This window comes from Oncorhynchus keta, chromosome 22, assembly GCF_023373465.1.
Source record: "Oncorhynchus keta strain PuntledgeMale-10-30-2019 chromosome 22, Oket_V2, whole genome shotgun sequence".
Classification (NCBI taxonomy): domain Eukaryota; kingdom Metazoa; phylum Chordata; class Actinopteri; order Salmoniformes; family Salmonidae; genus Oncorhynchus; species Oncorhynchus keta.
Window position 1 is genome coordinate 55,406,391 of NC_068442.1, and position 17,319 is coordinate 55,423,709.

At 48.8% G+C, this 17,319-nt stretch overlaps 3 protein-coding genes and 1 long non-coding RNA gene across 18 annotated transcripts in view; 1 reads left to right on the forward strand and 3 right to left on the reverse strand.

Moving 5' to 3' along the window:
- Nucleotides 1–2,393, forward strand: part of tp63 (tumor protein p63) — a 112,569-nt gene extending 110,176 nt beyond the window's left edge. The window contains exons 11-12 of the mRNA XM_052475669.1: nt 954–1,047; nt 1,486–2,393. Coding sequence (XP_052331629.1) covers nt 954–1,047; nt 1,486–1,782 — 391 coding nt within the window. The 3' untranslated portion in view covers nt 1,783–2,393. The remainder of the gene's footprint in view (nt 1–953; nt 1,048–1,485) is intronic.
- A 36-nt stretch (nt 2,394–2,429) lies between these two features.
- On the reverse strand, nt 2,430–4,842 carry LOC127910754 (uncharacterized). Of its 2 annotated transcripts, none has more exons than XM_052475666.1 (2): nt 4,484–4,842; nt 2,430–4,384 (listed from the first exon to the last, which is right to left on the reverse strand). In XM_052475666.1, the coding sequence occupies exons 1-2, from the start codon at nt 4,710–4,712 to the stop codon at nt 2,970–2,972; spliced, it is 1,644 nt and encodes a 547-aa protein (XP_052331626.1). In that variant the 5' UTR covers nt 4,713–4,842; the 3' UTR covers nt 2,430–2,969. The 2 variants fall into 2 exon arrangements, with proteins under 2 accessions (XP_052331626.1, XP_052331628.1); XM_052475668.1 differs by having other exon boundaries at nt 2,431–4,282.
- Nucleotides 4,843–8,304: 3,462 nt separating this feature from the next.
- On the reverse strand, nt 8,305–10,132 carry LOC127910756 (uncharacterized). Of its 5 annotated transcripts, none has more exons than XR_008076122.1 (4): nt 10,104–10,132; nt 9,669–9,716; nt 9,304–9,596; nt 8,305–9,232 (listed from the first exon to the last, which is right to left on the reverse strand). It is a non-coding gene; the product is annotated as an uncharacterized LOC127910756 (long non-coding RNA). The 5 variants fall into 5 exon arrangements; XR_008076121.1 differs by having other exon boundaries at nt 9,645–9,716; nt 10,104–10,119; XR_008076120.1 differs by having other exon boundaries at nt 9,304–9,692; nt 10,104–10,120.
- Nucleotides 10,133–10,153: 21 nt separating this feature from the next.
- LOC118378576 (zinc finger and BTB domain-containing protein 11-like) overlaps nt 10,154–17,319 on the reverse strand; it is a 34,258-nt gene continuing 27,092 nt past the window's right edge. For all 10 annotated transcript variants that reach the window (XM_052475662.1, XM_052475663.1, XM_052475659.1 and 7 more), the window contains 2 exons: nt 15,236–15,411; nt 10,154–10,183 (listed from right to left, as the gene is read on the reverse strand). In XM_052475662.1, the coding sequence (XP_052331622.1) occupies nt 10,164–10,183; nt 15,236–15,411 (196 nt within the window). In that variant the 3' untranslated portion in view covers nt 10,154–10,163. The remainder of the gene's footprint in view (nt 10,184–15,235; nt 15,412–17,319) is intronic.

Genomic DNA, 17,319 nt, shown 5'->3' on the forward strand with positions numbered 1-17,319 from the left:
TTGGATCTGGACAGAGCTCTCTCTATTGGATCTGGACAGAGCTCTCTCTATTGGATCTGGACAGAGCTCTCTCTATTGGATCTGGACAGAGCTCTCTGTATTGGATCTGGACAGAGCTCTCTGTATTGGATCTGGACAGAGCTCTCTGTATTGGATCCTGGACAGAGATCTCTGTATTGGATCCTGGACAGAGATCTCTCTATTGGATCTGGACAGAGCTCTCTGTATTGGATCCTGGACAGATATCTCTGTATTGGATCTGGACAGATATCTCTGTATTGGATCTGGACAGATATCTCTGTATTGGATCCTGGACAGAGATCTCTGTATTGGATCCTGGACAGAGATCTCTGTATTGGATCTGGACAGAGCTCTCTGTATTGGATCCTGGACAGAGATCTCTGTATTGGATCTGGACAGAGCTCTCTGTATTGGATCCTGGACAGATATCTCTGTATTGGATCCTGGACAGATCTCTGTATTGGATCTGGACAGATATCTCTGTATTGGATCCTGGACAGATATCTCTGTATTGGATCCTGGACAGATATCTCTGTATTGGATCTGGACAGATATCTCTGTATTGGATCTGGACAGATATCTCTGTATTGGATCCTGGACAGAGATCTCTCTATTGGATCTGGACAGAGCTCTCTGTATTGGATCTGGACAGAGCTCTCTCTATTGGATCTGGACAGAGCTCTCTCTATTGGATCTGGACAGAGCTCTCTATTGGATCTGGACAGAGCTCTCTCTATTGGATCTGGACAGAGCTCTCTGTATTGGATCTGGACAGAGCTCTCTGTATTGGATCTGGACAGAGATCTCTGTATTGGATCTGGACAGAGCTCTCTGTATTGGATCTGGACAGAGATCTCTGTATCGTTGAACAGTCTTGTCTAATACAGTCATTACAAGACTACTAACCCGTTTCCTTCTGTGTCCCGCTGCAGCTTTCTTCTGCGGCTGGGCTGCGCAGCCTGCCTGGACTGTTTCACAGCACAGGGCCTGACCAACATCTACCAGATCGAGAACTATAACTTGGAGGTGAGGCCTTGCCTGTCGCACGCACCTGTGTGGTTAAACTCAGAGAGAAGGGTCGGCTGGCTTCAGGAGGCCTGAGCCTTCGTGTAAGGCAAGAAAAAAAAAAAAAAAGAATATGAAAAAGGAATGTTTATCTGCAAGTCATCTTTGTCTATTTTTTGTAATCAGAACTACTCTTCATTTTTTTTGGGCTGCCTGGCGCCGAGCCTAGCCTGAGAGCATTGGGCTGCCTGCTGGGGCCCTGGGCCTAGCCTGAGAGCATTGGGCTGCCTGCTGGGGCCCTGGGCCTAGCCTGAGAGCATTGGGCTGCCTGCTGGGGCCCTGGGCCTAGCCTGAGAACATTGGGCTGCCTGCTGGGGCCCTGGGCCTAGGCTGAGAGAGAAGACTAAACGAGGCTAAAGAGACTAACCCCCAGTGTGTGATGTCATCCCCTGTCCACAGGACCTGTCCCGGCTGAAGATCCCGCAGGAGTTCCAGCACGTCATCTGGAAGGGCATCATGGAGCACCGGCAGAGCATGGAGTTCTCCCCTCCTCCCCACATCCTGCGTACCTCCAGCGGGGCCTCCGCCGTCAGCGTAGGGTCCTCCGAGGCCCGCGGCGAGCGGGTCATCGACGCCGTGCGCTTCACCCTGCGCCAGACCATCTCCTTCCCTCCGCGTGACGACTGGTCCGACTTCTCCTTCGACCTGGACTCCCGACGCAACAAGCAGCAGCGCATCAAAGAGGAGGGGGAATAGAAAACCTCTCACACTCTGGATGGAATTTCAATCTTAAGGCGCACTGTTGACAAGCGCACTGTACCAATGGGTCTGTAAAAACGGCCATTTTCCTGTCATTCAGAGATCACTTTTACAGTAAACGCTGGGGATGTCGGCTCAAGCGTACATTAACATTACCATTACCATTCGAGTGCGGTACGCTTGTCGGCAATGGGCCTTGGATTGAAGCACTGCCTCTGTCACACACCTGTTGACCAACCACTCTCGTATCACGGTCCAGAACTAGGAATTCTCTGCTTCAAAGTGCTCTGGGTCCGGTTTCCTCAAAAGCATCGAAGTTCATTGTCAGAACAACCCTCGTTTTGGAGCAGAACACAAAAACCATTGATGGAAACTGGTCCCTGGTCCTTAGTTCAGATATCCTAAATAGCAAAATACTATGCAAATAAAAATGCACTTATTTTATGGTTTTAGAAAAGCCTTCCATAGCTGCCAGCTAGAGGATGAGACAAATTATGGTTTTAGAAAAGCCTTCCATAGCTGCCAGCTAGAGGATGAGACAAATTATGGTTTTAGAAAAGCCTTCCATAGCTGCCAGCTAGAGGATGAGACAAATTATGGTTTTAGAAAAGCCTTCCATAGCTGCCAGCTAGAGGATGAGACAAATTATGGTTTTAGAAAAGATACATTTCATGATTTTTTTTTTTTGTTGGAAAAATTATCACATTTCTTGAGACAAAACTCTTAACTGCTTTTTGTGATTTGCTTTGATAGGTTTTATAATCCGATGCTAAAGCATGAGAGGAAACCTTTTGGGGGAGTTGTTGTTGTTGGGCCAAAGAAGGTGTATGACCAGGATGCAATCCAAAGTGCGTTACGACAGAGGAGACCTTCAAAATTATAAAGATAGATAAATGTATGTAGGTAGGTGCTTCTGTCTTGCTGTTGACCCACTTAGGAAACATCTGTCAACTGCTACCATTTCATTAATAAATTAAAAAAGAATTCACAAATATTGCAAAGAAAACAGCAGGATATACACTCAGTGGACAGTTTATTAGGTATACCCATCTAGTACCGGGTCAGACCCTTTTTGCCTCCAGAACAGCCTGAATTCTTCAGGAAATTGATTGTGTGGTGTCCAAACGATGCTCAATTGGTATCAAGAGACCTGAACGTGTGGCAGGAAAACATTCCCCACAGCATTACACCACCAGCCTGTACTGGGGGGCGATGAGTTTCTGCCAAATCCTGACACTGCCACCAGCCTGTACTGGGGGGCGATGAGTTTCTGCCAAATCCTGACACTGCCACCAGCCTGTACTGGGGGGCGAGGAGTTTCTGCCAAATCCTGACACTGCCACCAGCCTGTACTGGGGGGCGATGAGTTTCTGCCAAATCCTGACACTGCCACCAGCCTGTACTGGGGGGCGATGAGTTTCTGCCAAATCCTGACACTGCCACCAGCCTGTACTGGGGGGCGAGGAGTTTCTGCCAAATCCTGACACTGCCACCAGCCTGTACTGGGGGACGATGAGTTTCTGCCAAATCCTGACACTGCCACCAGCCTGTACTGGGGGGCGATGAGTTTCTGCCAAATCCTGACACTGCCACCAGCCTGTACTGGGGGGCAAGGAGTTTCTGCCAAATCCTGACACTGCCACCAGCCTGTACTGGGGGGCGAGGAGTTTCTGCCAAATCCTGACACTGCCACCAGCCTGTACTGGGGGGCGATGAGTTTCTGCCAAATCCTGACACTGCCACCAGCCTGTACTGGGGGGCGATGAGTTTCTGCCAAATCCTGACACTGCCACCAGCCTGTACTGGGGGGCAAGGAGTTTCTGCCAAATCCTGACACTGCCACCAGCCTGTACTGGGGGGCGAGGAGTTTCTGCCAAATCCTGACACTGCCACCAGCCTGTACTGGGGGGCGATGAGTTTCTGCCAAATCCTGACACTGCCACCAGCCTGTACTGGGGGGCGATGAGTTTCTGCCAAATCCTGACACTGCCACCAGCCTGTACTGGGGGGCGATGAGTTTCTGCTAAATCCTGACACTGCCACCAGCCTGTACTGGGGGGCGATGAGTTTCTGCCAAATCCTGACACTGCCACCAGCCTGTACTGGGGGGCGATGAGTTTCTGCCAAATCCTGACACTGCCACCAGCCTGTACTGGGGGGCGATGAGTTTCTGCCAAATCCTGACACTGCCACCAGCCTGTACTGGGGGGCGATGAGTTTCTGCCAAATCCTGACACTGCCACCAGCCTGTACTGGGGGGCGATGAGTTTCTGCCAAATCCTGACACTGCCACCAGCCTGTACTGGGGGGCGATGAGTTTCTGCCAAATCCTGACACTGCCACCAGCCTGTACTGGGGGGCGATGAGTTTCTGCCAAATCCTGACACTGCCACCAGCCTGTACTGGGGGGCGATGAGTTTCTGCCAAATCCTGACACTGCCACCAGCCTGTACTGGGGGGCGATGAGTTTCTGCCAAATCCTGACACTGCCACCAGCCTGTACTGGGGGGGCGATGAGTTTCTGCCAAATCCTGACACTGCCACAAGCCTGTACTGGGGGGGCGATGAGTTTCTGCCAAATCCTGACACTGCCACCAGCCTGTACTGGGGGGCGATGAGTTTCTGCCAAATCCTGACACTGCCACCAGCCTGTACTGGGGGCGATGAGTTTCTGCCAAATCCTGACACTGCCACCAGCCTGTACTGGGGGGCGATGAGTTTCTGCCAAATCCTGACACTGCCACCAGCCTGTACTGGGGGGCGATGAGTTTCTGCCAAATCCTGACACTGCCATCAGCGTGATGTACCAGGAATCGGCATTCGTCGGACCAGGCGATGTTCACACTCCTCAAATTGTCCAGCGTTGTCGCCCACTGGAACCTCTTCCTCTTGTTTTTATCTGGTGGGAGTAGAACCCGGCGTTGCATTAGAACCGTCCGTGACAAAGACCGACGCGTTGTGCGTTTCCGAGATGCTGTTCTGCGCACCACTGTTGCACTGTGTCGTTAATGGTCTGTTAGCTTTGCACGATTCAAGCCATTTCTCCTTGGCTTTGGTCCAAATTAAAACGTTACATTGTTGTTAGTGGTTATACTAAATAAACAATCCTCTATATATACACACACACACGTTGCTTTGGTTTACATTGTGAACATAGCAAGTAGTAGTAGCAGCTTCTTGACTTCTTAACTCACAGTAAAATAATCATTGGTGTGTGTATAAAGTAGAGGCCACATGCAACCAAATGTAACTTTATTTTTTTCGGCATTTCAATTCACAAGATCTAATGAACCGTCAACAATTGACGCAAAGCAAGCGCACCACGGGGCAGAGAAGCAACTTTCATCGATTTCAAAGCATTTCCTCAAATGCTGATGCTCAATGTCAGACGCCTGATAGCCAAGGACCGTTACTAAGAGAAGTTAGTGTTGCTGGTCACGGACGGTTACTAAGGGAAGCTAGTGTTGCTGGTCACAGACTGTTACTAAGGGAAGCTAGTGTTGCTGGCCAAGGACCGTTACTAAGGGAAGCTAGTGTTGCTGATTAAGGACCGTTACTAAGGAAAGCTAGTGTTGCTGGTCAAGGACTGTTACTAAGGGAAGTTAGTGTTGCTATGAGGCTACCAGCTACATTAGCTTGTAGGCTAGCGGACTTTTCATACGTTTTGTGGAAACACATGTACGACCTCCCGAAAACATTACTGAAATGAATATGGTGCTTTTCCACCCGCTTACTTTCAAAATAAATATGTATTTATCGGTGCTGTTGACCGATAATGGTAAACTTCTCAACTGCCATAGTGCGGCCACCGGAAGTAACCTCACACTTGGCGAGTGGCGGCCTCTAGTGGCCATATTGGTACTGCGCTAAATACGGGCAAAAAAAAATATAAAATACTGATATTACACTTCGGCTCAAGCCTAAATTACCATTAAAAGTATAAATGTGCTGCTCTGTTCTTTACCGCACCTTGGGTTGAATCCCGCTCTGTTGCTCTAGACGGGTCTGTCATGATCGCCTGCTGTTTTTAGTCCACAACACTGTTTTTGCCTGCTGGTCACAAGCAGGTCTTGATTGTATACATTTCAAGATACATATTTTTTACTTTGTGTCAGAGAAAAGTGTGATTAATAATGCTGTTTAAAAAGGTTGGATTAGTTGATTTCTTTTCTTTTTTTTTTTATACCACAAAACAAGTTACTGCCTTTGTATCGTGCTTCCAGGATGTTCAGAAACCTGGGGATTTATTTCCTTTTGTTCGTTAAACCATTGTGTGTATAACTCTTGGAGGAAAATACTGGAATTTTGCTACCCTCGTGTTGGTTAAACTATCGTGTTTATAACTACTTACTGTATTTCTACGTGAATAAGAATCGCATTACCACACAAACTTTTATCTGAAGTAATTTAACAACTCAACACGCTCATAGCCCTTCGAGGTGATAACAATACTGTTACAGATCATCTTTGGTATTGTCCCGTCCCCCCCCCTCCAAAAAAAAAATAGCACCCTACGGTCGAAAGTATAGGGAGGCATTTGGGATGAATTCCATTGTCTGCTTGTTCTCGTCGTCTGTAACAACACGATGTACAGTCTCTTGTAGGTCTGAAACACGATGTCTCTTGTATTTTGTGGGTCTGTTGAACATTTATTTTATTCAATTTTTCATTTTTCTTACAAACGCTCCTTTTGATTGGTCTTTCTGGATTTTTGGAACCACATTTTGTAAACTGTTGTTGTTGTTACAGATTAACTTGATAGATGGCCCAAACTATTGAGATCATTGTATATACATTTGTATAGTTATTTTCTAAAAGCTACATGCTGTTATGTATTTTTTACTAAAAAAATAAAAAAATAAAAAAAAAGATTGGACTTAGAATAGTGCATGGTTAAAAGCCATTATGGTACAAAAAGGGGTTTGGGTTATTTCTATTCATTTAAATGAATAAAAAAAAAATTGGCATCTCAACAAGTCACTGTTCTCACGAAGCGGTCTGTGTAGTGTTGCCATAAACACAGTTTATATAATTTCAATATTAAAAGTGTGATAACTACTGAATGAACATGCTATGAATGACCCTAGTATGTCATTCTGTTGGTACATTGAAAGCAGAACCTCGTACTGTAATCTGCTATGCCACAATTTTGTAAAATGAATTGTAAATAATGTTGCAATGTACTTATTTTGATAAACAAAAAAAAATAAAATATCTCAAGTATATCAAATGCTGTTGCAGTTCGTAATACGCCCATTAGTGACACTAAAACGTGCAGATGGTCTTACATTAAAGCAGAATAGTAATTTATTGGCAGTACTAAGTCAGCCTGTACACTGTGTGGTCTTTGAGAGAAAAACAGACAAGATGAACATCAGCAATAGGTTTATTGTGTCTCCCCTCCAGCCGGTGGTCAGGGGAGGCAGGTGCTAGTTGAGCTTCAACTTATAAAGGGGAGGCAGGTGCTAGTTGAGCTTCAACTTATAAAGGGGAGGCAGGTGCTAGTTGAGCTTCAACTTATAAAGGGGGGAAGTGATACCAGACGATGAGCTTCAACTTATAAATGGGGGAAGTGATACCAGACGGTGAGCTTCAACTTATAAATGGGGGAAGTGATACCAGACGATGAGCTTCAACTTATAAATGGGGAAGTGATACCAGACGATGAGCTTCAACTTATAAATGGGGAAGTGATACCAGACGATGAGCTTCAACTTATAAATGGGGGAAGTGATACCAGACGGTGAGCTTCAACTTATAAATGGGGGAAGTGATACCAGACGATGAGCTTCAACTTATAAATGGGGGAAGTGATACCAGACGGTGAGTGATACCAGACGGTGAGTGATACCAGACGGTGAGTGATACCAGACGGTGAGTGATACCAGACGGTGAGTGATACCAGACGGTGAGTGATACCAGACGGTGAGTGATACCAGACGGTGAGTGATACCAGACGGTGAGTGATACCAGACGGTGAGTGATACCAGACGGTGAGTGATACCAGACGGTGAGTGATACCAGACGGTGAGTGATACCAGACGGTGAGTGATACCAGACGGTGAGTGATACCAGACGGTGAGTGATACCAGACGGTGAGTGATACCAGACAGTGAGTGATACCAGACAGTGAGTGATACCAGACGGTGAGTGATACCAGACGGTGAGTGATACCAGACGGTGAGTGATACCAGACGGTGAGTGATACCAGACGGTGAGTGATACCAGACGATGAGTGATACCAGACGATGAGCTTCAACTTATAAAGGGGGAAGTGATACCAGACGATGAGCTTCAACTTATAAAGGGGGGAAGGGGGACGGTGAGTGATACCAGACAATGATGAGCGGTGAGTTCAACGGTGAGTGATACCAGACGGTGAGTGATACCAGACGGTGAGTGATACCAGACGGTGAGTGATACCAGACGGTGACCAGATCAGGCTCGTGTTAAAACAATGCTTGTACAAACATGGTACATAAAACATGGTCCTGAAGGAAAAGTAAAAAGTCTGAAAACTGGATTATTTGACCATTTAATAAAATATCTGAGATTCAACGGTATGTGGTGAGATTCATGAATGCATCAACTTCGTCCAGATTAATACAGAATATTTTAAATGACTGCCACTATTTACACACAAGACTGGATTGAGCTTTAAATCAAATTCAGTTCGTTCAATCTATATATTCAGTAAAAAAAATTGTCAACTTTGTACCTTTCTGTCCCACTGTAGACAAGAGGGGCCTGTTCAATTGGGGGAAAACAAGGGAGCAGTACCTGAATTCGTCTCATAAGAACACATTGTTTTCCATTGCAGAATGTTTTGCTACAGTTGTGCCCTAATGAACACCGCCCAGGTATCTGACACATTCCCCGGTCCTCCACCTCAGACTGACAGTCCTGTGTCAACCTGTCCACCTGGGTTGTGATAGGTCAGGGATACGAGAGTCACTCCACCTGGCTTGTGATAGGTCAGGGATACGAGAGTCACTCCACCTGGTTCAGGATTAGGGATATTAGTGGCTATGCGAGTCATTCTTGCTGTCCACTAAGTGGTCTGTCACATCACTCCACCTCTGGTCTGTCACATCACTCCACCTCTGGTCTGTCACGTCACTCCACCCCTGGTCTGTCACGTCACTCCACCCCTGGTCTGTCACGTCACTCCACCCCTGGTCTGTCACGTCACTCCACCCCTGGTCTGTCACATCACTCCACCCCTGGTCTGTCACATCACATCACTCCACCCCTGGTCTGTCACATCACATCACTCCACCTCTGGTCTGTCACGTCACTCCACCCCTGGTCTGTCACGTCACTCCACCCCTGGTCTGTCACATCACTCCACCCCTGGTCTGTCACATCACTCCACCCCTGGTCTGTCACATCACTCCACCCCTGGTCTGTCACGTCACTCCACCCCTGGTCTGTCACATCACTCCACCTCTGGTCTGTCACATCACTCCACCCCTGGTCTGTCACGTCACTCCACCCTGGTCTGTCACATCACTCCACCTCTGGTCTGTCACATCACTCCACCCCTGGTCTGTCACATCACATCACTCCACCTCTGGTCTGTCACATCACTCCACCCCTGGTCTGTCACATCACTCCACCTCTGGTCTGTCACATCACTCCACCCCTGGTCTGTCACATCACTCCACCTCTGGTCTGTCACATCACTCCACCTCTGGTCTGTCACATCACTCCACCCCTGGTCTGTCACATCACTCCACCTCTGGTCTGTCACATCACTCCACCCCTGGTCTGTCACGTCACTCCACCCCTGGTCTGTCACATCACTCCACCTCTGGTCTGTCACATCACTCCACCCCTGGTCTGTCACATCACTCCACCCCTGGTCTGTCACATCACTCCACCTCTGGTCTGTCACATCACTCCACCTCTGGTCTGTCACATCACTCCACCTCTGGTCTGTCACATCCATGGTTTGTCCACCTCTGGTCTGTCAGCTTCACCCCCTGGGCAGTACCTCTGGTCTGAGACAGCACAGTTCACCACCTCTGGTCTGTCCGACACAGGTCACCCCGTCCACCTCTGGTCTGTCACATCACTCCACAGTCTCCTCTGTCACATCACACCTCTCGATCTCCTCACATCGGCGCCTCCACGGGCCTGGTCTGATCAGAAGCCAGGATCCACGGCTGGTCTGTCACTCACTCCACCCTGGTCTGTCAGCATCTTTCTCCAGCATGGTCTTCCCGGCACATCACGTCCACCTCTGGTCTGTCACATCCGTCCACCTCTGGTCTGTGGGCTTCCTCCACCTCTGGTCACACGTCACATCACTCCACCCCTGGTCTGTCACATCTCTCCACCTCTGGTCTGTCACAGGCTACGCCACCTCTGGTCTGTCACTCAAAGGGTTTGACTCCTGAGAAGAACCTCTGGTCTGTTACATCGCATCCTATAGACCCCTGGTCTGTCACCACCCAATCCACACCTGGTCTGTCACATGAGTGACCCTATTAACATTAACAACCTCTGGTCTGTCACCCTCCCCCTTCCTGACATCACTCCACCTCTGGTCTGAAGACATCATTACCCTGGTCTGACATCATTACCAGTCCACCTCTGGTCTGTACCAGTAGCCTCCACATCTTACCAGTAGCCTCGACATCTGGTCTGTAGCCTCGACATCCATTACCCCTGGTCTGTCATCATCCACCCCTGGTCTGTCGACATCATCCACCTCTGGTCTGTCACATCATCCACCCCTGGTCTGTCGACATCATTACCCCTGGTCTGACATCATTACCAGTCCACCTCTGGTCTGTACCAGTAGCCTCACATCATTCTGTCACCTCACATCCACCTCTGGTCTGTCACATCATTCCACCTCTGGTCTGTACCAGTAGCCTCACATCATTACCTGGTCTGTCACATCATTACCACCTCTGACATCTGTCACAGTCAGCCTCGACATCCACCCTGGTCTGTCACATCCTCCACCTCTGGTCTGACATCATTATAAGCACCACCCCTGGTCAAATAGTGAAAATCAGCACAAATGCACTCCAATGGTCTTACAGTGAATACAACCTCTGGTCTGACAGCAGTCACTCCACCAGTCTGGTCTGTCAGTTATTGGACCATGGTCTGTCACATCACGCCACCTCTGGTCTGTAGGGCATCAGTTCATCTCCACCTCTGGTCTGTCACATCAACAGTTGTTATTCCACCTCTGGTCTGATGATGTATCCATAACTCCACCTCTGGTCTGTCACATCACTCCACCTCTGGTCTGTCACATCACTCCACCTCTGGTCTGTCACAGCACATCACTCCCACCCTGGTCTGTCACATCACTCCACCTCTGGTCTGTCACATCACTCCACCTCTGGTCTGTCACATCACAGGTCCACCTCTGGTCTGTCACATCACTCCACCTCTGGTCTGTCACATCACAGGTCCACCTCTGGTCTGTCACATCGACTCCACCTCTGGTCTGTCACATCGACAGGTCCACCTCTGGTCTGTCACAGCACTCCACCTCTGCCTGCCTGAGCGACATCCAGGGTTGTAGAGCGACAGGCTTCACCTCGGTTGACGAGAGCGACAGGTAGCCACTCTGCTGACCAGAGCGACATAGTTCATGACGAGAGCGACAGGTAGCCAGCTTGATGATGCAGGTAGCCTCTGACGAGAGCGACAGGTGACAGGTCCGACAAGGTTCGCGACCCCGTCACCCTGAGCGGCCTGAACCGCCTCCACAGTCTCCTCCGTGATCAGCACCGTCTCGATCTCCTCGGAGAGCGGCAGGGCGCCTGGACGGGCGACAGGTAGCTCGGGGGAGATCAGAAGCCAGGATGGTGACGGCGTGTTCGGTTGACGCACCTGAGTACCCTGGTTGTGAAACTGTAGCGTATCTTTCTCCAGCATGATCTTCCCCGGCAGGAGGTCGCCGCAGAGAGACTTGGTCAGTGCTTGATTCAGAGAAGCAGGGCATCGATGTGGCTTCCTGGCACGGGGTAGCTCGCCGGATGGCAGAGCGTGACAGGTCAAGAGCGGGCGTTGCCAGGCTACGCCGTCAGAGAGACAGGTTTGACTCCTCTTCAGAAGACAGGTAGCGAGCGGTTGAAGAGGACAGTTGTGTTACTGAGACAGGTAGCGGTTGAAGAGACAGGCAGTTCCTATAGACTCCTAATTCTCTCGACCACCCAATCAACACCTGTCTGTAAGGTGAGTGAACCTATTAACATTAACAAGGCCTCATTGGACCCTCCCCTTCCTGACAATGACGCCCGGGCAAATGAAGACATCATTACCAGTAGCCTTGACATCATTACCAGTAGCCTCGACATCATTACCAGTAGCCTCGACATCATTACCAGGTAGCGACATTTACCAGTAGCGACATCAGCGGTTACCAGTAGCGACATCATTAGCAGTAGCCTCGACATCATTACCAGTAGCCTCGACATCATTACCAGCGACATCATTACCAGTAGCCTCGACATCATTACCAGTAGCCTCGTACATCATTACCAGTAGCCTCGACATCATTACCAGTAGCCAGGTAGCATCATTACCAGTAGCATTACCAGTAGACATCATTACCAGTAGACCTCGACATCATTACCAGTAGCCTTGACATCATTAGCCAGTACACCTCGACATCATTACCAGGTAGCCTCGACATCATTACCAGTAGCCTCGACATCATTACCAGTAGCTCGCATTGACCAGTAGAGACATCATTACCAGTAGCCTCGACATCATTAGCCAGTAGCCTCGACATCATTACCAGTAACCTTGACATCATTACCAGTAGCCTCGACATCATTACCAGTAGCCTCGACATCATTATAAGCACCAAGTGTGCTTGACAAATAGTGAAAATCAGCACAAATGCAATAATGGCATTATAGTGAGCAAAGTGGTTGACAAAGTGACATAAGCAGTTAAAAAAAATAGAGCGTTGTCAGTTACGAGAGGACATAATTTGACGAGGCGACAGGTAACGAGCGTTGAAAGACAGGTGGCGTAGGGCATCAGTTGGATCTTATTTAGCTGTTGTCACTTATAACAGTTGTTATTCTAAACCAATCAGATGATGTATCCATAACAGACGCAGAGCGACAGGTAGCGAGCGGTTGACGCAGAGCGACAGGTAGCGAGCGGTTGATTCAGAGCGACAGGTAGCGAGCGGTTGATTCAGAGCGACAGGTAGCGAGCGGTTGATGCAGAGAGACAGGTAGCGGTTGATGCAGAGAGACAGGTAGCGAGCGGTTGATGCAGAGAGACAGGTAGCGAGCGGTTGATGCAGAGAGACAGGTAGCGGTTGATGCAGAGAGACAGGTAGCGAGCGGTTGATTCAGAGAGACAGGTAGCGAGCGGTTGATTCAGAGCGACAGGTAGCAAGCGGTTGAGTCAGAGAGACAGGTAGCGAGCGGTTGACGCAGAGCGACAGGTAGCGAGCGGTTGACGCAGAGCGACAGGTAGCGAGCGGTTGACGCAGAGCGACAGGTAGCGAGCGGTTGACGCAGAGCGACAGGTAGCGAGCGGTTGACGCAGAGCGACAGGTAGCGAGCGGTTGACGCAGAGCGACAGGTAGCGAGCGGTTGACGCAGAGCGACAGGTAGCGAGCGGTTGACGCAGAGCGACAGGTAGCGAGCGGTTGACGCAGAGCGACAGGTAGCGAGCGGTTGACGCAGAGCGACAGGTAGCGAGCGGTTGACGCAGAGCGACAGGTAGCGAGCGGTTGACGCAGAGAGACAGGTAGCGAGCGGTTGACGAGAGCGACAGGTAGCGAGCGGTTGACGCAGAGAGACAGGTAGCGGCGGTTGACGAGAGAGACAGGTAGCGAGCGGTTGATGCAGAGAGACAGGTAGCGAGCGGTTGATTCAGAGAGACAGGTAGCGGTTGACGCAGAGAGACAGGTAGCGAGCGGTTGACGCAGAGAGACAGGTAGCGAGCGGTTGACGCAGAGCGACAGGTAGCGAGCGGTTGACGCAGAGCGACAGGTAGCGAGCGGTTGACGCAGAGCGACAGGTAGCGAGCGGTTGACGCAGAGCGACAGGTAGCGAGCGGTTGACGCAGAGCGACAGGTAGCGAGCGGTTGACGCAGAGCGACAGGTAGCGAGCGGTTGACGCAGAGCGACAGGTAGCGAGCGGTTGAGAGCGACAGGAGAGATTCAGAGCGACAGGTAGCGGATGACGCAGAGCGACAGGTAACGAGCGGTTGATGCAGAGAGACAGGTAGCGAGCGGTTGATGCAGAGAGACAGGTAGCAAGCGGTTGATGACAGTAGCGACAGGTACAGGTAACGAGCGGTTGACGCAGAGAGACAGGTAGCGGTTGATTCAGAGAGACAGGTAGCGAGCGGTTGATTCAGAGAGACAGGTAGCGAGCGGTTGATGCAGAGAGACAGGTAGCGAGCGGTTGATTCAGAGAGACAGGTAGCGGTTGATGCAGAGAGACAGGTAGCAGTTGATGCAGAGAGACAGGTAGCGGTTGATGCAGAGAGACAGGTAGCGAGCGGTTGATGCAGAGAGACAGGTAGCGAGCGGTTGATGCAGAGAGACAGGTAGCGAGCGGTTGATGCAGAGAGACAGGTAGCGGTTGATGCAGAGAGACAGGTAGCGGTTGATGCAGAGAGACAGGTAGCGGTTGATGCAGAGACAGGTAGCGGTTGATGCAGAGAGACAGGTAGCGAGCGGTTGATGCAGAGAGACAGGTAGCGGTTGATTCAGAGAGACAGGTAGCGAGCGGTTGATGCAGAGCGACAGGTAGCGGTTGATGCAGAGCGACAGGTAGCGGTTGATGCAGAGAGACAGGTAGCGGTTGATGCAGAGAGACAGGTAGCGGTTGATGCAGAGAGACAGGTAGCGGTTTACTTTTGAGACCATTTAGACCATTAACGTTTTACTGTTAGAGTACATATACCCTATATCATCAAGGAGTAGTTGACGTTTTACTGTTAGCGGTTGATGCAGATAGACAGGTAGTACGGTTTACTTTTTGAGACATTTATATCCATTAACGTTTTACTGTTAGAGTACATATACCCTATATCATCAAGGAGTAGTACGTTTTACTGTTAGAGTACATATACCCTATATCATCAAGGAGTAGTACGTTTTACTGTTAGATTACATATACCCTATATCATCAAGGAGTAGTACGTTTTACTGTTAGAGTACATATACCCTATATCATCAAGGAGTGGTACGTTTTACTGTTAGAGTCCATTTAGATCCAGTTAAACAGAACAGCGTTAGATGGTGCCCGTATAGTAATGGCATGTTATCGCTCCAGCTATGAACTTGAGAGAGCTCACATTTCTCCAGCCACATCCCCCAGGTTTATAGTAAACCAAGTGCCATTAGGCTGAAGACATATTGTTGCTTTACGTGCGAGTGCGTGTGTGTGTGTGTGCGTGTGTGTGCGAGTGTGTGTGTGTGTGCGAGTGTGTGTGTCTCACCCTGGTGGTTGTTCATGTGTCGTCTGTACTCTCTGAGCTGGGTGAACTTCCTGCCACAGTGTTCACACTCTCTCTCCAGGTTCTGCTTGACTCGGCCCTTCTTGCCGTGCGTGGCCTTCTTCACGTGTCTCCTGAACAGGGCCTTCTCAAAGAACTCCTTACCACAGACGTTACACCTACAGGAGAGGATTAACAATCAAATATCATCTAGGAAAAACCTTTTTACATCAACAATTGTCACAAAGTGCTTTAAATCATCCCGCACTCGTTTAAATCATCCTTCCATCGTTTAAATCATCCCTCCATCCCCCACTCACTCGTTTAAATCATCCCTCCATCCCCCACTCACTAGTTTAAATCATCCCTCCATCCCCCACTCACTAGTTTAAATCATCCCTCCATCCCCCACTCACTAGTTTAAATCATCCCTCCATCCCCCACTCACTAGTTTAAATCATCCCTCCATCCCCCACTCACTAGTTTAAATCATCCCTCCATCCCCCACTCACTAGTTTAAATCATCCCTCCACCCCCCACTCACTAGAAACAGTTTAAAGACAAAAGTTTAAATCATCCCTCCAACATCTAAATCATCCCTCCAAAAGTTTAAATCACATCCCCCACTCACTAGTTTAAATCATCCCTCCATCCCCCAATTATATATATATATATATATATATGCCATTTAGCAGACGCTTTTATCCAAAGCGACTTAGTCATGTGTGCATACATTCTCATGGGTGGTGAATCGAACCCACTATAGCGCCATGCTCTACCAACTTACAGAAGGACCATTAGTATGAAGATGTTTAAATGAACACATGCCGTTTCATGTCTGAACGTAAACTAAATGTGTCAGTTTTGAAACGCCTGTTGTCAAGGTTGTGAAGGTTTTAGCGGTATCCTAACCTAGCAGGCTAAAAGAAACGCCTGTTGTCAAGGTTGTGAAGGTTTTAGCCAACCTAGCAGGCTAAAAGAAACGCCTGTTGTCAAGGTTGTGAAGTCTAACCTAGCAGGCTAAAAGAAACGCCTGTTGTCAGGTTACATTAGCAGGCTAAAAGAAACGCCTGTTGTCAAGGTTGTGAAGGGTATCCTAACCTAGCAGGCTAAAAGAAACGCCTGTTGTCAAGGTTGTGAAGGTTTTAGCGGTATCCTAACCTAGCAGGCTAAAAGAAACTGTTGTCAAGGTTGTGAAGGTTTTAGCGGTATCCTAACATAGCAGGCTAAAGCGCCTGTTGTCAAGGTTGTGAAGGTTTTAGCGGTATCCTAACCTAGCAGGCTAAAAGAAACGCCTGTTGTCAAGGTTGTGAAGGTTTTAGCGGTATCCTAACCTAGCAGGCTAAAAGAAATGCCTGTTGTCAAGGTTGTGAAGGTTTTAGCGGTATCCTAACCTAGCAGGCTAAAAGAAACGCCTGTTGTCAAGGTTGTGAAGGTTTTAGTATAACCTAGCAGGCTAAAAGAAACATGAACGTTTTAGCGGTATCCTAACGTAGCAGGCTAAAAGAAACGCCTGTTGTCAAGGTTGTGAAGGTTTTAGCGGTATCCTAACCTAACAGGCTAAAAGAAACACCTGTTGTCAAGGTTGTGAAGGTTTTAGCGGTATCCTAACCTAACAGGCTAAAAGAAACGCCTGTTGTCAAGGTTGTGAAGGTTTTAGCGGTATCCTAACCTAACAGGCTAAAAGAAACACCTGTTGTCAAGGTTGTGAAGGTTTTAGCGGTATCCTAACCTAGCAGGCTAAAAGAAACGCCTGTTGTCAAGGTTGTGAAGGTTTTAGCGGTATCCTAACCTAGCAGGCTAAAAGAAACACCTGTTGTCAAGGTTGTGAAGGTTTTAGCGGTATCCTAACCTAGCAGGCTAAAAGAAACGCCTGTTGTCAAGGTTGTGAAGGTTTTAGCGGTATCCTAACCTAGCAGGCTAAAAGAAACGCCTGTTGTCAAGGTTGTGAAGGTTTTAGCGGTATCCTAACCTAGCAGGCTAAAAGAAACGCCTGTTGTCAAGGTTGTGAAGGTTTTAGCGGTATCCTAACCTAGCAGGCTAAAAGAAACGCCTGTTGTCAAGGTTGTGAAGGTTTTAGCGGTATC